The sequence below is a fragment of the Ischnura elegans genome, chromosome 3 (assembly GCF_921293095.1).
Source record: "Ischnura elegans chromosome 3, ioIscEleg1.1, whole genome shotgun sequence".
Lineage (NCBI taxonomy): Eukaryota > Metazoa > Arthropoda > Insecta > Odonata > Coenagrionidae > Ischnura > Ischnura elegans.
Window position 1 is genome coordinate 92,717,053 of NC_060248.1, and position 25,718 is coordinate 92,742,770.

Sequence of the window (25,718 nt, forward strand, 5' to 3'; positions counted from 1 at the left end):
TCCTCGCAATTACAAACAATACACCGCAAAATATTGGAAAAAATTGTACCGCATTACCCTCATCACCGCGCCGCAGACAATTTTGAAAACCGATTAATCAGCCTTCTATGGGATGCCACTGTGCCTTCTCTAATCCCCTCCTTTGATATAACTCCTGGAACCCACGGGAGCGAATGTAAACATGGTGACGTCATTGGTCCGGGTAGATGCTTTGTCCAATTGTACCAATGGTATGGTGTAAAAATGGGCATATATTTCAACGTATACGATCGAAGTGAATACGGCAAAACGAACGGAATGCGAAAATGAACGCGGCTTTCGCAATCGACTCGTTTTTTTAGGCTCATGGTCAAATCGTACTCCGCTCTCGCGAGTAAATCAAAACGCAAATGAAAACGGGATAATGATCGCGTCCGATTGATACGGCCTGAGGCGATCATGAGTTCTCATGAGAAGGCGAACGCCCCCCCAAGTGAATAGGTTCACGCTTGGAACCGAGCAGGCACCTCTCCGGTCAAGCAGAGCAAGAGGGATTCGAGGAATGTCATGACGTAAGAGAATACGAAAGTGCACACATTGAAATGGATAACATTCATGGCATTGGCGATGTTGAGCCAATTCAAGGGTAAGTAGGCAGTAATCCCATAAAGGATGAAGCCCGCAAAATACAGTTACGATTTTCGGCAGTGATAAATTATTGTTTCAGCAATAACGACATCCAAAATCACTGAAGTAAATTCAATGCATCAGATACGCATGGGAAATAAAAATTGTTTTTGAAAGGATTTAATACCCCCAGAGAAATATTAAGATTTTATTTAAGATTATCTTTTAGAATCACACCAACCAGAAAATGTTTTAATTAAAATGTTTGTAACAATCACCGCTGTTGTTGCTTAAAATGACTATACACGGCGACCTCAAATAGGGGTTAACAATAAGACAGGAATGAGACGATAAAAATTTTACGAAGGTGATTCACTAACTTTTTCCAAGTATATATTTTTTGGCCTGAGTTTCAGACACCTGACCTACCGCAATAACTGCGTCGCATAAGTTCTCTCGAAAGATAACAAACTGTATTGCTGTTCTGCCGAGAGTTTTCATTTCCACCGTGTATTCCAATCTTTACTTCGTCATAAGGTAATGTATTCATAATATGTATTTTCATCCCATTCATGAAATTGGAGAACTTTTCAGTTGTATTTGTCATTCATAAGCTACCAATAATTGCTTTCCACAAAACCAGTAAGCATAATTGGCTGAGTTTGCTCTACGATGCTGCGGAACTAAGACCGGAACTCTAGTTTTAGTGATTGCCAAGGTTCGTTAGCCCCAAATAAAAACATCTGCATTGAATTTCCCATCCTGTTATTATTTTGAACACGGAGTTAAATTGTTTGCCGTACTAAGCTGAACGCACAGCCCTTAACTTGCAGGAAAAATATGATTACTCATAAGCATAAACACGATGGTGTATCATAACCGAATGCGAACTCCTTATTTTTAAAATGTAACGTAAAAAGCGGTGGAATTCATATGAGTTGCAATGAGCCAAAAAAGAGCCAACAAGACCATACTTTTTCACCTAAAAATTAAAACATCTGTATGCCTCATCAATATCATCAGATAATATGAAACATAAAGCAATAACTCAAAGTTTAGCACGTAATTTCTATAGCGATTTTCGACTCAATACTTCCGAATCAATTTTTTCATTTCACTGATTTCATATTGTGTAACAAGAAAACTGAGAATAATACATGGGATAGTGAGGAGTATGGGATAGTAAGCATTCCAGAGGAAGATATACATGGATCTATGGCTAGGGAAGAACATAAAAAGGAAAGCATCTCATACTTAGTAGACCAAAGACCCAAGCAGTTTTCCCGCTCATCCATTTTCTTTTAAATCGACACAAAGGTGTTTTAAAATGCCGAGGCAACTTTAACGTCTGATAAGAAACCTCATGATGGGTTGTAAAGTCTGCCGTATAAAAACCATAAACCTACCGACGGGACATATAAAGCTCAGTCACAAACAATCTCAATCGGAACATCGGATTCCATGTACCAAGATCCATAGCCAATCTAAAGCTATTAATACAACTTTCCCTTTAAAACTCGACTTTATAACCCCGTGCATTTCCGATATCTCGTTACGCGAAACCTGCTCCCCTACCGAACACCTGAAAATATATAACTCCCTTCGCGAGATGACTTTCACTCGAATCCCTCCACTAATCGCGTGGGAAATGAAAGACCTACTCAACACTCAAATTACGACATAAAGAAGGAGATGCTTCATATTTAATTTCACAATACAGCTCATCCGAAATCACACTCGGCCAGTCTTAAGAGTAAGCGTCACTAAGACTCGACCGGTCTCTTCCCTGACGAATTACTCGTTTACAGCTTCAGCTATATTCTTTAAATGTTCAGCGTGTTAAAAAAACACGCACTCGATACATTCCTGTATCACAAATTACACAATTCGACCTCCGAAACTTTTTATATTTAACATACCGGCTAATTTTAACAGAGGTCTGCTTCTTAGATCCTTACAGTTCCAGTAGAATAACACGCGTTTTAAGAGAGTGATTAACCACGAAAGACACAATATGCGATCTGTAGAAGAGTAGCAATATGTCATATTTAATCAATACTTTAAGAGAATCTAAATTATAACAATGGAAAAAAACCTTCAAATCAAGAGTTTCTTTAACACAGAATTCGACTCCATTCCATCGGCTGATCAACGAATATCAGAAAAGAGGATCCTCAAGTAATCCTCTAAATATGTCGTCACCAACCGCGCATTTAAATGGGTTTACAAAAGTCGCCACTCGTGTCGCTGACGGACAAAGTGATCAAATTTTCACGGGGAAATAAAGTATAGCTAGGTTTATTAACCGAAAGTATACCATGGATGATATGATCCATCAAATTTATTACTTTTCAATGCTATTCCTCGAAACGACAAACATCATACTGCAAAATATTGGAAAAAGTTGATCGTATTGCAGTCATCACCGCGCCGCGGACATTTTTGAAAACCGATTGAAATGCGACCGAAGTGGCAACAGAAATCGTCCGTCTATGGGATCGAATTGGACCTCCTATATGCAGTCCCCTAGGGCTGATCGCTGCACCACATTTTCCTTTTTCACGTCCCCTTCCGTATTTCACTATTTCATAAAGGTTGTTTTACACGGGGCACGGAATTGCACAGGTTAGAACTGCGTTAATTTCTAAAATGGCCTGGAATTGCGCGAATGCATGAACGAAATTAGAACGGGATATTTTGCCATCTCACGTCACGCATTCTCACATGTGTTCCAGCAAGTCACCCTCTTTACACGACGCAATACTGACTGCGCATTCGTACACACGTCAGATTGTGCAAGTACACGCCACGTGTAAAACGGTCTTTAAAATCAGCAGCGCAAATGAAGTCGAAACAGTGTGAACATAATTTCTCAGCGCGATAGTTTCCTAAAAACTACGGTAGCAAACCACTGATTAACCAATTCAAGACAAATCTTAAGCATCAACCCTTATTTTGAAGGGAAAAATCAAAATAGAGACTTAAAAATCCAAATGCTTTAATGCATGTCTGAGTCGTTAGAAATGGAGTCATGTTATCCCCTTCTTCAACAAATTTCAGCGATTCTTTTTTGGATTTTTAGAAATTACTGGTTATTGTTTTTCAAATTGATCTTTTCTTTCTTTCTCGGTAACTCGAGGATAAATATAATTGATAATATGTGTAAATAGAGTATGAGTAAATATTGATATAAATTAATTAAAAAAATGGCCTAACATAATTTCACCGCGTCAAATCTGATCCGAGAGTGACGGCGACACAATATATATGGAATCGACTGGACAGCGTGTCAAATTTAGGAGTTTTGTAATTGTAGTACGACGAGGACGCCTTAATGGATCAAATCGAGGAAAGTGCAACATAGGGACAAAATATTCATTTAGAATTATCAAAGGATCTCATAAAACGGAGTCATTCACTATGACCAGGAATCGGAATTTGTTTAAAAAATTAGGTAAATAGGAAGCAAAATTTAGTAATGACAAAAAAGTTCTGCGTTCGGATTAAAGAAAAAACGAAAGTTGCCATTGACTTTTCATAAGTATGTGACAGTATTAGAGTTCAGATTCATTAAATTGATCAAAAGGATTCGCTCGGTTAGGGGAGGAACCGCACGAAAAACCGTAAACAAAACAACGCGAGGACGATGCTCAAGGACGTGAAAGAAACGGCGAGACTCAATGGGAGTTCTTAAGGTCATCAACTCATCTGCCAAAAGGATTACGAGCATCAATTCTCAAATAAAATTCGCAAGTAGCTCGTGAAGTTAAAGACAAAGCGAAACGGGAAAATACGGGTGTTTACATAACCATCGACAGTGAAGAGAACTGGTGAACGAGTTCTCATCACACCTCCGAGAAGACCGCCTCATAGGATGAGAAACTTACCATCAAAATCCCTCTGTTAGTGACAATTTTTTTAAGCAAATCCTGCTTATTTTAAATAGCATTCTAAATTCATATGATGTTTTGGCAACTGAGTCCATTATCAAGTTTGATAAAACTGGGGAAAACGCACAACAGAGGAGTAAAGAATGATGCCATTCCTGCAAAATGAAAAGACCGTGTACTTACCGAACGCTCACGTGGACCGCGCTCTTGGCGTCGATGGGTTCCCAGGCGTCGCCGGCTGCTTCTCGCTGCGCCGGGTGACCGCAACTCGCGGAAGCGGCTTTGTCGCGGTGGTGGTTGGCGGTGGGCCTGCCGCTCCCGGCTACGGCTCCCGCTTTAGTGGCGACGGGCGCCGAGTGGGCGTTGGGGCGTCGCGGCACTGCAGACGACGACGACGGCGGGTGCCGGGGATGAGGCGCGGCAGCGGAGGCGGGGAGCCGGCGGAGGAGCGGCGCCTGCGCCGTGGCCACGGCAGGACGCTTGGGCGCGGGGACGGGGCCCCTCCCCCCACGCATTCTCTCCCCCGATACCTATAAAAGGGAGGAAAACGGACGACGTGAGAACACTGAACCCGGCAGACAGTACCTATACACAAACACTTTATGCAAGGACGACCGGGGGTGAACGATAAGATTTTAGACCCTCACCAGACCTTGAAAGAGACCAGCCTGGCCAGAGGTCTTCAATATATCGCAAAATAATACGGGATACCTATCTAGCGGATTTGTCACTAGGTGGATAGCATGTTGTATGAGAATATAAAAATATCGTTAGAAAAAATATTTATTTTTCAGGAAAAATACATAAGAACAAAAATATTAATTATACAGTATGCAGGCACATCGATAATTACAAAAACAGACAAACTTACCATTCTTTGAAATGTCTGTATATACCTAATGTCTTCCCAGTCCATAACATAACAAATAAATGCACCAGGGTGAAAAATAGTAAATAGAGTTATGCACCAAGCCGGATTTGATATAACACAAAATATTTCGTGCATTCTAACTGAACGAATAACAAAATGGTGGAATAAGGGAGTAACCATGATAGTAATATGATATCGTAGTACATGGAAGAACGAGCTAAAGGGAGTAAAGTAATAATTTATTCCCATGATTATATTTTTTCGCGCTGATTAGCAATTTATAATAAAAATTATCATATTACATTATAGCCGTTGCCCTGGATTACTGGAGTCCTCCCAACGTGCGTGAACGCAACACTTCGTTTTTTCTTAAACAATTAGAAAACCACTTCGTCAAATTCGCCCAATTAGTTGCAGTGGCCTAGAATAAAAATGCATCATTGCATTTTTAGAGAGACATAATCATCAAGAGCCTCAGACTTAATATAATACGTAAACCTAGAAGATAACCTAAAATATCGACTTTTCATTAAATGAAAAGCCATTGTAAAAACCAGAGATATTATACGTGTTCAAAGGAAAAATTCCGAACATTTTAAAAAGCATTGAACTACGTAAGTGAAAAATATGAATTACGTATTAACAACAGATACAAAGAAACATAGCAAAATTTTCATTTGAAATAACGTTGAGAAGAAATGGAGAGACCAATCACGTTGATGGATCTAGCATTTTCGCGGCATACGATACTGATGAAATCCAAGTAAGATAGGGTATGTGAGACGGTAGCAATCACCGTATCACTTAGGAAAAGGACCGGTAGAGACTTTATCACCACTCACCCACTTCAAGCAAGGGCGGAAAAGAAAATAAAAATGGTTCAGAAATCTCAACAGCAAAAACCCCGATAGAGGAGGCCATCCCGGAATATAAGGGTTTTTAAAGTTTCGAAATTAAATTGACTTGATATACCTTAAAGGAATTCGGCTCAAACACAGTATATTAGATGCACCATATAAAGTGAGGACCCATGGGTACTAAAAATCTCTTTCTAGATTTAAAATATTTTTTTAGGCAATGCTTCGTCTTTAACTTGATAAAATATGTTTCACCTCACACCTGAAGATTTTTCGGAGTTATAATTTTTTTCGTTTTAATTATAATAACTGTTTTAACAACAATGAATTGTAATTAATGTAATGCCCCGTAGACTCCATGGCAGAAAAAAATCGATAGATTTTCATACAAAAATCAGGATGGTAACAAAAAAAATCCAAATAAACAAACAGATTCCAATGAAATGTTGCATTTTCAAAATATATCAAGGATTAAACCAAAATTAATTTGGTAACATATAATATAAATTACATAAGGTTTTTTCGATATGTTTCGAACAAATTTTCAATGAGTTTCGTCATAGCCAGTAATAAGGTAAGCCTCAAGTACTCAAAGCAATTAGCGAAACCGAATAGAGCAGGTTGACCAAACTTAAGTATGGCCACAGTAGATAGTTTTACCGCTTTCATCACGACATATATTTAAGATTCATACTTTATCATTTCATACAAAGGAATTTAGGAAAGAAAATACGGACCTGTAGCAATAATTTCAGAAAGAACACGCACGGATAAGCTAAAGCTTATTATAAATTCATCATAGATGAAAAATCATTCAATCTCTTTGATATCTTTGTTAAGTTAAACCTCTCAACACCGAAACAAAGAGAGACTGAATCGTTTCGAAATTAGCCCTCAGGAACGGTCACACTGTTCAGCGATACCATAGCAAACAATTTTTAAGTGGCTAGTCATAATAATGAATAGTAAAATTATAAACTACAATTTAGGACATGTAAATTTCAGAAAAATCATAACGCTTCTCGGAAAAAAATTATTGTAATGATTACATGTGTTCATAAACGACAATTTCACGTAATTACCCCGGGAAGCGGAAATGCTAGCATGTTTCCAGTTCCCTCCGTCATTTCCCCAGTTAACATCAACTGTTCTTAAGTCTATTATACTGGTAAGGCGACAGATCCATCAACTTAAAGCTTAATACACATTTTGGGAATTTGTACACATTTGTCCATACGGGTAAAATACATTTTTAATATCCTGGGATTTCCTGGGCCTCCAAAGGCCAGGGAAATCTTAGTCATTAACATTGACGAGGGTGGGTAGGAGCCTTTCCCCGGATACCAAAAACTTGATGATTGATAAGAGTCGTCGCTCCATACCAGCGAATCATGATTGATCGATTTTTCATTCACTGTTCACCCTTACAAATCAACGCCTCAAACATTCACGCCAAGTAGAGCGGAAACATAAGCTTTCGAAATTTTCGCCCTGCTCCACCAATCGAAATGTAGTCAAATTATGGAATATATTTTAATCCAACAAGACTAGGAAAATATTTATACCACAGAAAAAAGATAATAACAATGGCTTAAGGACAAACATTTTCTGCAATTGTTCCTGACGTCAGCAAAAGATTAAACGATATAAATTTTGAATCTCAGGAAAGAGGTTCCTGTGACATAAATAATCAAGAACTCATCCTCGACATACTAAACGGGTATAAGGAGGAAAATTTTATCGGAAGAAAAGAAAAATTGAAGTGGTATAAACAATATTTCAGCTTGGCTAGTAAGCGATCGCAACATTAACCTCAACGGAGGTATCTGTCCACGGTGGAATCCTGCATGTAATCGGATTTCATGTATGCTGTCTGGCGCGTTATCCGTCTCGACATTGAAAATCAAGGCCCTGGCGAACACGCTAATTTATAAAAAAAAAGATTATCAACGGATCAAAGTACATGTTCCTGCGTTCATGAACATATATTCCAGGAAAGCACGTATAGGCAGGAGGTCAGAATATAAAGAGTGGGAAAAAATAAAAATTAGAGCTACTAACCTAATTTCAAATACCAAGGCCAAAACATAAGAGAAATTGAACTTTATCATAGAAAGAAAGTATTTTAAGTTCTCGATGACGGATAAGACATTTCACACTTTGATATAGTAATAACGAAGTGATCATTTAGAATCACTTAGGAACCTAGGACCATGAACACAATATAACGTAAGGTTATCTCACGGTACACATTTATTGCAAATGTGTACCGTGAGATAATTTAGAAAGATTTGGGAATATTCTAAGCCGAACATTAAACTGCGAATGGATGTCGAATACCCAAGTAAAATGTAAAATTAGCCATACACAACAGGGAAAAATAATAAAAATTCTAGAATACAGGCACCTGCGTAAAGTAGAAACCATAGAGAATCAAGTCTCTTGAAGATGATTTAACTATTCCAATACGTGCCTTTGCGGAGGAAGTTATAAATATTATTTTTAATGTTAATTAGCGTCTCGGAGTATGGATCTAAGAATAATGTGCAAACATTTTGGCCAAAGCTTCGATATATTTTTTTATATTTTCTTCAGGGCTACGAGTTAATATGATTACATTTGAATTCTTTTTAGTTTGTATTTATTTATTGTAAAAATCATTGTAATAATCTTTCATACTCCATGGATCAATTTAATATAATCATAGTCCGTCATAGCCCTGAAGAAGCTATATAAATATGAAAAATGTATCGCAAAGTTGGCCAAAAATTTTGCATTTCATTTTTAGACCTATACCCCGAGTCGCTAAAAAATTAAAAATTTGAGGGCAAGAGAAAGAAAAAAGACCTGGAATGTAATTATTTTAACTTCGGACCAATAACCGATACGCTAGATGGAAGGGGGCGTTAACAGTCGAAACAGGACCACCAGAATGTCTACACTCACAGCCACTGCCGAGAAGATAAGCAAACACGTTCCCCACTTAGAAAGACCCACCACGGCTTGCACGCGGCCGCGGAGAACGCTCCAACTCCCCCGGTGGCATAGCGCACTAATTGACCGGGATCGCGCTGAACAGGGGCTCCTCCCTTTCAACACATATGGTATTTGGCGAAAGACGACAAACGGTCGGGCAAACAACGCGCTAATGTCCTGACAACGGTCGGCCGTCCACGTGGCTATTGGAGATTCGCAAGCGACAATCGATAGAGGTGAAAATGAGACCTACAAGCGCGCGTATATGACATTTCCGACATAGTTTCACAACCAAGGTGTAAGAAACCTCGGAGAAAACACATATTAGAGCCCACATAATGGCTTCAAAATGACCGAAAGCCGAGGCCAAAATGAAACCATTACTTTCGAACTGACGTGGGAAATGGAAACAGGAACGTTTATAATTATATATCAGTTTTATTTTTTCGCGACTATTAATTTCATAGACCGAAAAATATTTCAATCGAAATAGATAACAAGAAAACTAATGCTATCGTCATAATCAGCCAATGAGGCTCATGAAAACCAACACGAAATGTCGAATCTTGCCATTTCAAACTTGTTCCCGAGCGTGGAAGCCGATGACGGCACGTTCTTTTATATTTTCTATAAGGGAAAAACGACATTCGCAGCCCGTAAAATATTGCACCAATAGATACAAATACGAAAAAATACAGGCCTTTAAATTTCTCTAACTCTGCCGCAATTCACAGTAAAGCGTCAATTTCAGAACGCGCCAATTCTCCTAGATGTCAAGATCCCCACTTCTTTTCCTCACGTGCTATGGAATGATTATTTGGGTATCTCTCATAATTATTCATGCAGCCAAGCCACCCGTTATGTCACCCACGCCTTTGGTCGCCTTCCCATTTCGAAGAAACTTAATGAACTGATCCGCGTCCACGGACCTTGCATTTTCTCCCGCCGCGGCCTCCGCGTGCACCCAACAAAACGTTGATTGCGTCCATTGAGAGAGTGCGCCCTTTGTCGGATCGAGTCAACTGACTGTCGCGCCCTCCTCTCCCCATTCATCGCAGTGCACCTGTTGAGACGACGACGCCCTCGAGGGCCATCGCGTTGTGTACTTAGCGAGATCCCCCCCATCCCTCACTTCCTCGGGAGAGAACGAACGAGGTCGTCTCGACGGGGTGGAAAAGAGATTCGCCATTATTCCGGGGCGAGCACAAAAGAAATCACGTTTTGCAAGAGAAATGACCTCAGACGTCTCCGCGGTCGTAAAATAAAAAGAAAATTTATCCACGTCGTCCATTTCGAGCGCACACGGTGAGATATTCTCGGGAGATGCTAATTTGATGGCGGGGTGCGCCGACTTCGTGGGAACGGAGGGAAACCAAGTGGGAAGCGACTTGAAGCGGGTTGATGATATTTTCGCTTTCATTGGCACCGAAGATGTCCGTCGTAACGGTGATTCAGGAAGTTGGGGGAGGTACAAAGGTGGAAAAAAGCCGTGGTACACAGTCATAACTGCAAACTTAACCCCTAGAGTGCCGGGGAGCGTTATCGCGCTCCTCCTATCTCTCGCGAAAAGCCATGCCTCTCTTAGATGCTGATAGTTCACTAATAATTCAATAGTCAGTATTAATTTTATTTTAACATTAACTGTTTTATTAAAATTATAAAAATTAACTTATATTCCAAAAAATCGTCAAATAATATAATAAAAAGGTGAAACCACATATAATAAAGATTTCTTAAAGTTTTTGAACATATATACCTCTACTTGTTTTTGAGACCTAATTTTCTTCCCTAGCCTACTGCAAAATCAGCAAAAATGCCTCGGCACTTTTGGCATAGTACCTAGAAAATCGGTTGGCAAGGGTTAAAGCCGGTCAATGAAATATTACCCCTAAATTAGCAGATTGTAGAACTTTAGACGAGACTACAGAGTCCCAGGTTCAATGAAGATGTACTTGAAAACCAATCAATATATCTAAAACCAATAACAATTGTAATAAAAGATCAGACATTGAGAATCTAAGTAAACTTTATGTCTATTTAATTAATGGAAATTGATGGTAACTACGTTGGGTAATAACATAGCTACTATAAATAAACAATCCTGTGAAAATAAGGTGTGTCAAAATTCTTGTGTCTTCCCTTTTTTATTTTATTTTTGATTATATCATTGTAAAAATATTGCTGGTAACCTTTTATTTATGTATCATCATTGTACAATATTTTTTTAATTTAAAGCCCTGATGATGGATTAAAATAAACCGAAACGTAGGCAAATCACTTATGCATCATTTGGCCTAAACTCCAAGAACTTAGATCATTATGATTTACTTGAATAAAATGAAAAAAATTGGGAAATCACGGCAACTAAGTATTCTCAACTCCAATCGTGAATCGCGAAAGAAGACAAGGGAAGAAAATAACAGTCATATTATAAAATTAGAGAATGAATGGGATAATAGAGAATCAAGACAGCTACGGAATAATACAATTTATTAGGTCATTCCTGGGCAGGGTTGGACGACACCAATTGTTCTTTAATTCCTTGCGCCAACGGTTTTGCTTATTTACTAAGCATCATCATAACTAAAATTATACAACATCAAGTGAAAAGGTTGATAAAAGCTATAAAATATTTACAGCATACACATGTAGTGACTTCATACAAAAATTCAAATATTTTTTTCCAATAACACGCCCTTTGCGCTTGTGAATGGAAATTCGATGCAATGGCTTTGTTCTACGGCAAGATAACATTCTTTAAAAAAAAAATGAGACATGAAATTTGAATTTTTAACACACGCGCGGTTATTTTCTAAGTCTACCGTGAGGTCAGCAAAAATTAAAAAAAAAACGCCTGCGGTCCCCACTATGTGCCCAAGAGCCAACTTTTTAATGCAAACGTCAAAAAACATGGAATTTACTCTCTGAGAAGTATGGTCCCACCAATTATTCTTAAGAAATATGGACACAGCTCGGTGGATGGAAAAGCTCCCATCCCCTCTTCGGTTTATTGCTTGGGACAGGACAGATGATAACAAGGTTCAATGCACAAAAATTAATTAAGAGGCCTCTCATTATCTATAACCCTGACATGATGAATTCAGACGACCATTTTCAATCAATCCTTTGAGACCATTTTCCATTACTAGTGAGCCTCTCCCTTAAATATAAGATGGAAGAAGCGACTGGTTGGTATGAATTTCCCACTGGTTGGCTGACGCATACACAGGTGTAAGGACCCCACCACGACGAGAAAATTAATATTCTCACCGTCAATGTTCGATTTCAAGCCCCACGGTCTATTTGCGTTCACTGAGCAACACCCCCGTCATGCTTTTAGGTTTTGATATATCGGGAGCCGGCGTAATTTATGGAAGAAAAATTCCGTCTCTTCGATGAAATTTCACCCAGACAGAGATCTTATCGACGCCCGACCGGTTCTGATGAGGCGGCCATTAGAAAGACTGCCGTCTCTTTGACGCTCAAAACCGGTTGCCCGACAAAATTGTTTGCTCAGCATAACTTTGGATGCCTGATCAATTATCGATTTAATTGTAGCTTCCAGGTGATTAGGTTAGTGGTTGAGCCACGGTGAAGGCGACCGAGCATTCAAATGATTCCACTTCATGGGATTTTCACAGATTTGAGGTACGGCTTGGATGTAACACAGTAAAATATTATAATACATTGATTGCAATTATAAGACACTGATTACCTATTGATTACTTTTATTTAATAAACATTATCCCCTCAATGAAGATAAAATACGTTAAGATCTACTGAAATGACCACAAATAATCATAATGGGAGAAGAATAGAAAGTATGAGCCAAGATTTTGAGGAAAGGAAGAGAGAATAGTGTTCGTGAAATAATTAAAATAAATAATAAAAAAAACTAAGGCACGGCACATACACACGTGTGTGTTAGTCTGCTAGTATTAAGTCATATTTTTTCGAGGAATGGGTCTGAATAATTAAGTCTGTTTTCCAGGGCGATGGCTTCCCATACAGGCTTTCATTAATGAAACATGATCCATGAAAATAATAGAGATTGACTCAGTAGAAGTTACTCCATGGAGGTATCCACTTACAGTCAGTCATTGCTCCATATGTAGCGAAACGCATCGGGTCATATTCATAGCTGGTATCTCCCACGTTAACCATTGGATACAGAAAAATGCCTTAACAAGCTGAACTAATTTTTATCATTAAATTATTTGACAAAGTAAAATACCATTAAGACCTTTCTAGGGAGTCGGGAACTTGAAGATAAAATATAATTATAGCATTGCACAAATTATTCCCTAACATTTAATTACTAAACTACTGACAATGTATGCACTGTTCTACCAGATTGATTAGACCCAAGACAATTTGTCTAGGGGCATTTCCATGAAAATGTCAACTTTTTATCTCAAATTAAAATTTAGGCTGGAAATATTTTATCTTGATAAATCAATAGCTACATGATTGAGTTTTATGAAATCGGTATTTGAAAAATTATTCTGAGCCTTATTAAAAGTTTTCAAATTATACTTCGTTCCACAGAGTTTTCAAGGTGTTTGATATCATTACACTTAGGAGGTCGACCTGGCAGTACTTCCGTCACATGTCAATTTTGGGCATATTTAGAAGGTATTTCGATAATTAATTCTGTTTCTGTATATGAACATCACCTTTATAAATGTACAATTAGCAGTTCTGCATTTTTTTTAATTTTACAATTTTATCGAAATGCCCTATGGCATAGTTTTCTCTAAAGGTGATGCCGTCACAAATGGAATTGCCCCTACATCTCGCATAAATATACGTTTTAGAATATATTGAGGTCAAAATTTCAAATATTTGATACAATAAATTGTTGACGGGGGAAGATGGGTATTCAAAATACCCTGAAAATTTCAAGGCGATAGCGCATGTTTCTCCCTCACGGAAAAATATCGATTGAGCGAGAGCTATGCGTCCTCTTAAGACATTCCCGCAATTCAAGAGTCTGGGGAAGACCCGTGACGACCACGATTTCCGGAGTGAGCGTATTTTCACGGATACCTATCAAGCGACCTACGTGAATCGGGTTAATACCTGAGATACGCTACAAATGAGACTTTTCACTTAGCAATTTCCACATCTTAATTCGCGAACGCAGGCGTAAAAAAAATACGTGTCCCCCACGCGCAGGAACACCTGCATTCGCGAAGACGGTGGCGTGTCGAATGGCAAAATCGCGACTGTCTCGAATCGACGACAAAGTGGGTGTCACGCGCTCGAATCACCTGTCGAAGCGGTCATTCCGACCGAAGGGGCGTACACGATTATAATTAATTATATCTTCCTCCACCTCCCGTCATAACTCGATCACGTTCTCTCGTATAACGTATGAAAGTAAAAAGTTGAAGAAATATTGGCACTTGAGTTATAAAAACCCTTCCCTCTATCCATCCCTGAATGCGAATACACACATATAATTATATTAAGAAAAATAAAAATTAATTATGTTAAAAAATATTAACAAAAATATATAATTAAGGTAGTTAGCGGAATCGGATGAAGTCAAGTGATGTATTCTGGCTACCTATTATTTACGCAAAAGAGACGCCAAAAAAATTAAACAAAAGAAAACATAATTACGAATGAAATTTGAGTGCACTTTTGTTCCTCAACATAATGCAAACGTACCTACTTGCGTAATTTAGGCGAATCCGGTGTATTAGTTTTCGTTTTGCAAGGTTGGTACAATGCGATCTTGCCAATTTCAAGCAGTTTTTCGTAAAAATCTTACTTATTTCATCACGAACTTATACTTTCCCGCACACATTTAGATGACACTTCGATTAGTAGCCAATCACTTTACACAGTAGGCCACCACTTTATTTCGCTTAAAGTTACTTCACTAAAACCGCGTTCTGAATGGAAGCTTCGGAAGAATTACGAGCACTTTGTACTCTTTATACCTCTATAAATCAAATCCGACAGCAAGTCCGATTGCGAAATAATTGATAGTAAAGGACTAAAAAGAGCGATCAATGATATATTGATACGAAGGAGACAAAAAAAGAGAGCATCAAAGAATTTTAATACGCGCTCCACTGAAGATACAAATATTTTCTCGGAACTCTGCAGATTTATCTGGATATTACTTAAAAATAAAACTACTCCGCGGCCAAATTGAGTCAGCAACATTGTCCTTGGTGCCGGTGGAATTTTTAAAGGCTACAATCCGACTTGCGGATGGAAGTACGAACTGTCTCTGTATTTTTTTCACCTCTTGGACGTGGGCGACTTCGTAAGGTTGACTGGCGGACACCATGAAGGGTGAGATTTGTCACCGAGGTCCTTGAGGGGGAGTCTGGGACGGGAGAAGACGCGGAAGGGAGAGGAGAGGAAAATACGGAGGAGGAGAGAGAAGAACTAAGATCCCGAACTCGGTCGTTCCTCAGTCACGTTTCTCCCCCGACCACCCCATTTTAAATTATTCATCCCCAGCTCCTTTGTTCGTTTTTTCCACCTACTATTTTTCTTTCACTCACGCTTCCTGGTTTGATTATAAATCTCTAATCCTCCCAACGTTTAAGTTGCGGATAATTTTCACAGTGCTGGTAGAAATACTTAGCGAAAAGGCCCAATAATATGCATAATTGCTAATCCACTGGTTAAAATGCACCGAGTAAGCGCAATCATTGACTTCCTTCGTTTCGAGGAGATTTTTTGTCAAATTAGGGTACCCTTTTGTCGCTACTACAAAATGATACATTTTATACCTATCTCGGGCCCATTTGTACCTTAATAGAAAGCCAGCTTCTTAATTTTTTTCTACCTCCTGTTTTCCTCCTCTCTCGTTTCCTGGTCTGATAGTAAATCTCTAATCGTCCCGACGTTAAAATTGCGGATAATTTTCACAGTGCCTGGGGAAACATTTCGTGAAAAGTCCCAGTGATAGGCGAAAACCTGGACCCCTGGCGAAGATGCACAATTATTGACTTCCTTCGTTTCAAAGAGATTTATACTTTTCATGAAACAAGGGTACCCTCCAGAAGCTGGTTAAAAATACTTAATTTTACATCTTTCTCCGACAAATTTGCGTCCTAATGGAATAGCTTGCTTCAAATCCAAATACTTGATAAATCCTCGGTCACATCCCGAGCAATAAGAGATCCAAAGACAAGCTAATGAAACAATGTGCCCACTGAATCTTGCGTCAGGGCCACCACGACACATTCAATGTCATTGAAGTTAAGAAGAAAGTGGAGCGGGGTTGCTGATTGGGTAGAGTAGCGTTGGCAACTGACCGAAAGGTCCTGGGGTTCAAATATCAGGTGTAGCCTCCCCCTATGAAAAAATTGTATAAACCTGTTTCAAATTTTTATACGTTCTTATACCATGCCATGGCAATTTTTTCATTGGGGTCCGGACACTGAATCATTGAAGCTCGAGATGGACCAGGGAAAGGGATAGGCACCTACCTCGGAATTGTGAAATCGAAAGGCCAGTTGCAAAGTCTGGGGTGAGTTCTACCCTCACCTTAACAAACATCTAGGTTGAATCGCTGAGTGAGTGAATATTCAGAAATCAATTCGACGCAGATGAATACTGAAGAGGATAGGGTCCCTTTTCATGCTAATACCCGTACATTTACCTACTCGCCGGTCTCGTTAGTGGCGGGGAAGCTTTCTCCTGACACCAAAGAGCGTACAAATAATTGTTCATTTCAAAAAACAATGTAAAAGGCCAATATCGATGGGACAGGAATAAACAAATAAATCTCGCGTAAAAAGCACAAACTCTAACACAACGCAGCTTACAAACCTGTGAATTGTTGTTTTTACCAAAGATCATATAAGAGTATTTTTGACCTTCCCGTGAACAGGAAATCAATAGCTTCTAGAGCCAGTGCGTGGTGGTATTTATATCTCTGTCGAAACGTGAAAAAAAAATTATCAGGCGCTCCTTCGAAGTGTCGAACTTCCTTTTTTTGTTATAGAATTCGTGGAGGATTGATAGGCCATTTTGTCTCTCTCTCGCCTCTTCCACTCAACCCTCTGTTTTCGGAGTCTCCGCATTTCCATTTGTGGAAATCGGCCATCGGCGACTGTTTGACTTCACGGATTCTCCTTCTCCCTCCGAGCCAGTCCGCCTTGCTTCACGTCCGTCACATTATGCATTCCCGTCGCCTTCCACTCCTCGCGCCCACATTTCCGGGGATTTTGGACCGAGCTGAGAAGAGATTGCATTTCACGGCCGCGTAAATAATCGATGCAGTAAATAAATCCTCAGGGTCGTCATATGCAAAAAGACACGGACGGTTAAGGTGGGGCAGCGTGAAGGACTAGGAATGACCAAAATCTACACTCACTCCGTCTCTATTTGGTAAGGCTGAGACACAAAACTGCGCATCGATAGGATTTCTTGTCTAAAACCCTGGTTACACGGTACATTAACCCGTACGAGTTTAGGTCTGTTTGCGTGAAGGATTTTTGTGGTCCGGAATGGAACATTTACGAATGCATGAATCAAATTAGAACAGGTTCAGTTTCTGTCGTGCATCCGTGCGAGTTCGGTGGTTACACGATGCATTTTCGTGTTCATTCACGCGTTCATACATTTAGACATTAATTCGTACGGGTTAACGCATCGTGTGACCAAGCCTTAAGGAGTTTACAGACTTCGCCCAGATAGAACCAAAATAGTATATTCAACAAAAAATACGACGGGCTACGAGATGAAATTCGCTTAAGTGCGCCGCCGATTTACTACTACTCGTTCACTTAATGGTTCAATCCTTTGCATAACAAGGCTAAGACGGGCAGAGACACATTCTACATTGCACGACCGTGGAAAAGGCTAAATCAGATTTACCATGAAAACTCTGAATGCGGTAATTAATACGCGATACTCTCGAAAATATCGTAACTAATCTTAGTCACTCGGGTTTGCCGTATGACCATAACTCTTACGTAGATTTACCATCTAGAGTCAGCAGGAATTCATCCGCTACAATACATCCGAAAGTCCAAACAAAAATTAAATATACTAGGGTTTATAGGAATCTCTCCTCTGAGACGGAATTAGGACCCACAAAAATATTTTCTTAATCGGAAGAAAAATGAGATCATGCCATTAGATGCTAATAATTAGGATTTATAAGAGTACTTTCAATCCTTAAAAGACAGCGAACCATCTCGCCTTAGATTAAATCAAGTACGGGATTTCCGCTCACACTATTATCATATTATAAAGTTCTACCTACTTCTCAGAATATTACCCACAGCCAAATTCTAAGGTAATCGCGTAAAACATTTATCACAATAAAACTAAAACAGGTACATCCAAGTTAACACTTGAGGAGAAGTAGAACCATTGGTATTCAAATCCCCGTCATAAGTCAACAATCCGAAGATTGGTTTAACGCAGCTCTCCATTCCACTAGCCTTTTCATAGTGACGCATTCCTTCCATTTCACATCCTTTAAAACCTGCCCTATGTAACTCATTCGGGGCCGTCCCTTGCCCTTCTTCCCTTCCACCTGTCCTTTTAAAATTGTTTTCATCAGGCCATCATGTCCCGAAATGTGGCCAACTAAGTTGTCCCGTATTCTCCTTAGGTTTTTATAAGACTTCTATTCTCTCCCACCCTTCTTGGTTCTTCCTCATTACTTACTCGGACGATCCATTTTATCTCCATCATTCTTCGCGTATTTAAATAACACCCATCAGTATTTCAATTGCTTATCACTTACACCTCCCATAATATCACTGAGCTCCGGGTTACCGTTTTAGCCTCAGCATTTGTTTACTTCGTAGGCACCTCGAGCACTCTTGTTTTTACCCTGAGCATGTTAAACCGCTTGTGAGCCACTGGTTTAAAAGCATTTCTCTTCTGCCAGCGCCCTTCCAATCACACAAATACTTTTGTCCCCTTAATCAATTCCTTCTCCTTTTTTGGCTTCTTTTTGTTGACCTTCAGATTCGGGTCCGCATCTGTCACAGTCTCTCGGGGAAGCGTGACGCGCGAGAACCGTCGCCGATGTTCTCACCGTCAAGGGTCGGCGGTGTTTGCGCCAGAGCCAGCTCGTCCCGTCCGCGAGATATTCGGCCCCGCGGAGAAGCAAATTGATTTATTGCCTCGTCGCGGTATAGGATGGCGGCGTGGCCAATGACTCAAGTGTTCGGCAGTGAGGTAGGGCTCGCCTTGATCCGACGAAGGTCGACCCCGTCGAAGTCGCTTTGTTCTCGAGCCTATTCAATCGCCCTAAACGATTTTCGATCGAATACTGAACTCTGATCGCTAATGGATGTCATAAATATCAAAGGTTCGGTGGAACATCAAGATGGCTTTACCAAAAAGTTTTACAGCAACCTGTTTTTATTTATTCCTATTTGAATTTTAACGTCCTGGAGAGATTTTTAAAGGTATCAATATTAATCGATAAACATATTCCATACAAAAGGTGATAATAATATCCAACGCCAAAAAGACGAAGAAAAAATACCCAGATTATTTTACTCATCCTGCATCACTGTACGTTGAAGCACACCTTTAAATAGGCTGATAGTAAAACGTGTTCAGAAGGCCATTTTAACTAAAGTCGTTCTTACTTTTATGATGCTTGTTACAACTGCTTAGGTAAGATGTACAGAGATAAAGCTTCATTTTAAACGCTTAGTCAAAATTTATTTTTTCAATGTTCAGTTTCGACCTAGAAATAATTTTTGCTAAAAGCATGACTTTGGAACAAATACATAAGAAATATTCTTTTCTAAATTTGAAAACTGAAATTGAACCCTTCTAAGACTACAGGAAAGGAGTGAAATAAGATTTTTTTGGTCGTAACTCTTTAAATAAAATTAGGTTGCGTATATGGCTGTGCGGCCAGCAGTAAGTCTATATTCATTAAAAGTCTTTAGAGTAAATGATTTTTTTTTCCACGTCGAATTTCCTACTCCGTAGCATACGTATGGTATGGTATATGAATGTGGCGACCAATAGCGAAAGCCGTTTGCGCCATGAGGCTAGGATAGGAAGGGAAGGGCGGAGAGAAACCTGGCGACGGCAATAGCCTACTCCAAACGTAAGGCGCCAAGGGGACCACGGCTTAACGTCCCATCCGATGGACGGAATACTGCAAAGTACCCTCCACAAGGCACTCAAGTAGGGATCGGACACCCTCTGAGAAATCTCTGCCACCGCCAAGGTTTGAACCCGAACCGACCGGGTAGGAAGCCAGCACTCAAGCTACCATACCAACCCGATCTCTTCGATGGAATTTAATTTAGGTTGCGATGCTTTAAAGCCAGCCGCGTGAACGGCGTTGAAATATACATGAATTGCCACGAGAAAAACATCCCCTGGACCGGGAACCGAACCATGGACCTTTGGCTTTCTGGGCAACTGCGTACATTTGCCATGGGGCCGGGTAAAATTGCCATTGGAGATCAGGAACTTCAATTGCGTAGTGGTCTGCGCAGGGTCTCAGAAAGCCGAAGACACGTGGTTCGATTCCCGATTCCAGGGGAATTTTTTCTCATGGAAATTCATGCATATTAGTTTGCGATGCTTGATGAAAACGTTCCGCGGTGATTACGGGGAAAACGAATTTAAAAATATCACTGAAATCACTTCAAGAGAGCGTGGTTGGTGGATGAGGGATGGAAAGAGACTCTTGACGGAACCCACGCCATGGCAGGGTGATTATGCGGCAGCCCGAAGCTCTAAGGTCCTTGAGAATATTCTAATATTGACTGCCCTCGCCGCGTCCCGCGAGGCAACGAGCGATTATTTATCGCGCCCGAGATCGAAATACGTGGGACGGCATCGCATAATTCGCTGCAACTCTTGCGCCCCGTCGACCGCCCGTCTCCTGGATTTGCAAATTCCCGACAGCTCCCCTACAAGCGTATTCACGCCTTCTCGTGCACACCGCGCTCAGAGAAGATTTTATCCACAACGAGCTTGCCTCAGTCAACTTGACAAGGCTGGAGAAGTGCAAGGACGACAGATATTCGCTAATTACGCCGTGAGTACAAGAAAGTTTGTGCATGAGCCGTCTTGATCTACTGGCGAAGACATGTTTAATGGAAGTATCCACGGAGTTGTTAACCAGAGCCGACGCTTTTGATGCACGTACATGTATATTTATATAGTAAAGACAAGACTTCTAATTGGTTTCTTCTCTTTCGGTTGTAGCTTAACATTGCGCACTGCCCAATATTTCCTCTGGCATCGCGATATGTTTCCCTTTTCTTCAGATTTGAATCAAAATGTAACAAACCCCAGCCAAGAACTGGCTAAAAGGTCACTTACGATGGATAAAAAATTTATTTTTCTCAGCCTCCCATAAACATTTCTCAAATACCAGAAATTATGGGAACGAATAGAACTTGGGTGATGATGAAGTTTTACTTACCCTACCGCAAAATGGGCATAACCCACCGCAGAATGTTTCCCTTATTAATGGAGACAATTTCAAGCACGCAAGACAGGAAAGTTGTAATTGATGATATGCTTCGGATAACGACGGACGATATACTTTTCAAATTTAATACAACCATAAGTTCCTGTACCAATCTCTCTGTACGTAGTTAGTTACTGAAAGAAACATTAAGGATGTAAAAGATACCTTAAGCAATACTCCAGAGCGACTTTGTATGTCGAGTTTGGTAATAAATGGGAATATATCAAGTAAGTGACAATTGAAAAGAAGTTCACTGAATCGTTGATTAAATCGCAAGAAAATCATCCAAAAAATTTAAACGCCAATTAGGCGATTACGGCAATTAAAAGGAAATAAATATCCAAGTACGAGATATTGTATGAAAAAAAATATCATCAAAGCTGATCAATTTGAGAATGGGAATGCAGAGGAAAGTTGCCAACACTTCTTCGGCTTACAAAAAAATTAATACAGTTCTTACAACTGAGTAAGCTAAATCATACATAATCTTGGCAATTGGAAATGAGCAAATCGCGGCTATAAAAACGAATCAACCAGGAGGACCAATCAATCGGGAATCTCCCAAAAATCGTGACCGTAATCTCGTACATCATGGGCTGATGCCGATTTTTTTATCTTATCCGAGCAAGGGACATTCTTAATCCCAGCGTTAAAATATGTTTCACAACGTCTTCCCACCCTTCAGAGAGCAATGTCAGAGGAATGTAACTTGAGCAGACTTCATAACGCATCAGGAACTTTATCCGCCAATAAACAGAATTCCCATAACATACTTAAATGGAAACTTGGAATGTAGCGGTAAAAAAATATCGATCGGTATTCCCCCGGCGCGAATACCTTCAAGATTGGCTGAAAATAACTTTAAAAGAGACAGAGACGCACAAGCCAGCACCATGGCAAACAGCTGCGATACTCTTTTTTTTTGCCTCGATTCACTCGCAGACGGTGGTGATTCGCAGGAATTCGTGATGTCACGCTGTGTGGGACGCGGAGGACGTTAAGTGGCCGGGACGCGTCGCGCAGCTTCTGGGCCGCCGCGAGGACCACCTCCGCATCGGCCTTGCTAGGGGCCCACATGGGGAAAAAATGGCACATGCAAAGAAAGACTCGAACGAACCCTGAATTAACATACGAGGGTAATCGATCACATCGTGCGCGACGGAGAGAATGCCCTTCACGCTTGCCGACTCCTGTTCCGAATATTTAACGAGATCCGAGAAAAAAATTATCGCTCTTTTTCACTGTCTCATGATGAATGCACAATCGCAGTGACACCACGAAGCACCTTTCCGAAGAATTAATTTTCGACGGGGAGGACACCAATAGTTCCGTCTTTATCTTTCATTGCAAATTATTTTCCTAGGAAGCTGATAATGACAGACAGAAAAAACAGAAAAAATATTAGTCGAATAGTATGTACTACAGATCGCACGGCAAGTAACTCCAGTAATACCATGAACTTATATTTATGTTAACGTGAATGAAAGAAAAATACCGTAATAATACCAATCACGATTTTTTAGACCATACCTCCCTATTCTATTTGCCCGTTACGAGGAAAAAAGGGATTAGGGTATTCCAGTTGTGGGGTCCTTTACATTCCTGATTAAAAATTACTTAACATAAATCCACACAAATTTTATGTGAACCAATATGGGAACTAGTTTCGACACATTTTGAAAAACGCTTCTGATATGAGTGGGTCTAGAAACTTTCGTGTAGAACTTAACTGAAGCATAGTTTAATCACGAATCATGTATAGGTCACACGAGAGAAAGTCTATGTTTTCGATATAAACAACAGCCAGATGAAGTTGTCATTGCCGTTGAAGAAAAAACTTAAATTCAATGATAGAAAATGGGAGGATATATTTTTGCTCTGAAAGATCGGGAGCCACCGAATTATTTTCCGTTACTGGGGGACTTCGGGGAGAGGCAACCGACTTTGTGCACATCGCGTTCGATTCTTTCACGCTCGCGACACGGTGTGAATGGAAATCATCGGGAGGACGGCTGACGAGATTCCTGGGAGTCGGCAACGGCGAGCACGTGGGCGGCCATTGTTGGCGGGTGAAAAAAAATGACAAGCGGAGGGCGAAAGAGAGCTTCCGCGAGATCGCGTGGTGATTCCCGTGCTCAGAGAATGAGCAAGGTACACCTTTGGCGGAGGAAGAAAAAAAAGTGGAAATATGCGGACGGACAAGAGGCGGGGAGTGAAGACGACAAGAAGACACAGGGCGACAACAAGTTGCTCGAGTGACTTCAAGTTCCTCATGAGGAGTCGCACGTAATAAAGCACGGGTGTGTAATGCTCCTTATATATGAACAAAAACTATTTTATTAAATAAAGATGGAAAACTTCTAATACCATAGAAAAGGCGGGTACCGCCGATCCATAAAACAAGTGACGATGCGTCACCTACGCTGAAAAAGCTGAAAAGTAAAATACACGAAATTCACTAACTCTTGCTTTACTTTGTGGTATTCCATTATAAGTTTTCCTGGATAAGTAATAAAGTGAAAAAAATAAATAAAATTTTTAATAATTTTTTTAGTGGTATAAGGAAAAGAATAGGATTTTTAGATAAATGTAAAGGGAGTAGGCCTTACAGTGAATTGAAGAAGGTAGGGCTGGAAGGAAAGGGAGATCACTTCTTTAGTACTCCATGGAAACCTACCTTAATCGGTAATTGTGTATATCCAGGAAAGCTTCAAATACACAGTTTCCGGCGTAATTAATATCGGCGTAATAATCGGTTGAAATCTTAGATATTTAACATAATGAAAGCACTTGTCTATTTCAACACTTCTTTCATTCTACCGAACCCGATTTCGGCACATAATGTCATTTTCAAGGTGAAAATGGCATTATAAGCCGAAACCTGGGTCGGAAGAAATACAGAAGTGTGGAAATAGACTAGTGTTTTCACTATGTTAAACTGAAATTAAGTACCCGAGTCTCCCGAAATATGATTACTACGAGCATGAATGCTCGATATTTAATCCTATTATTGCACTTTAAACTCAAATTTAGTCGTTAGTGACCAATTAGCGCCGTGAAGACCATTGGTATGGACGCCGGCCCGCGCCGAGACATGCGACAAAAACCCTCAGTCGCAGCCGCCATCGAATTCCATACCAAATTTTTCTGGCAATATTATTGTTTCTTTATGACAGGCAGTCTCATTCTTGAGTGCCGTTAGAGTTACCGTCTCGATCTGAGGTCTTCTCGGGACATGATACTGTTAAAAATCTGAAAATATTCCAACATTTTACTGATTGAAAAATTTCCGAGCATTCTCCTTATAGCATCGTTAAAAAAAGGAGAAAATGAAGTTTTCCATTGAAAGATTCGTTTCAAAGGAATCCTTATAAATTAAAGGGATTTTTCCCAGAAATGTTATTAATTTTAAAGGGGTTAAAAGATTTTGCTCGAAACTTCTACGGAAAAAAACTAAAAACTTCTTTTAATGTTTTTTTTCCATTGCGATATCAAAAGAGTACCTTCATTTCAGACATCAGTAGGTGCTCCGCACCACTTGTAGAGGATCGTCTTATTTTATTAATTTCCTTGCGATTATGACCAATACGTATACAACTAAGACTATCAGCAAAATTATCACCGATTTCACGGAGATGAATCATTCAATTCATTAGATGCGCATATTCAAGTGAGTCACTACGTCACGAAGGCAATTTCTCCTGTAAATGAAACGGAAAATCTACCGACATGTAGGGAGTCTATCGTTTAATGAGCCCACAAAAGTGACACCAATCCCTTCGTACCATCGATGGAATTCTTTAATGAAGAAGACATGGTCAGGCTAATTTTATCCCACAACATTTTGAAATTAAATGCCTATAGAAGCTTTGGCAGGGTCTCCCTTAAAAAAAAACTTCTCAAGTTACAAGCTAAATAACACATGCAATATTTCCACTGAATTTATTTTTGAACGTCGCGTTTCGTAGCTACAGCAAAATTCTCAAGTGTAACGTCTTTTTTATCGAATGTTAATAACTTCCACAGCATAGTGTCACATATCATACAAGAAACTTGTTAGGTAAATTACC

The 25,718-nt window shown here is 39.9% G+C and overlaps 1 protein-coding gene across 1 annotated transcript in view; it reads right to left on the reverse strand.

Moving 5' to 3' along the window:
* The window catches only part of LOC124156142 (cytospin-A-like), a 526,115-nt gene that overhangs the window by 339,852 nt on the left and 160,545 nt on the right, over positions 1–25,718 (reverse strand). Inside the window, exon 2 of the mRNA XM_046530489.1 lies at positions 4,680–5,026. Within this exon, the coding sequence (XP_046386445.1) occupies positions 4,680–5,011 (332 nt within the window). The 5' untranslated portion in view covers positions 5,012–5,026. The remainder of the gene's footprint in view (positions 1–4,679; positions 5,027–25,718) is intronic.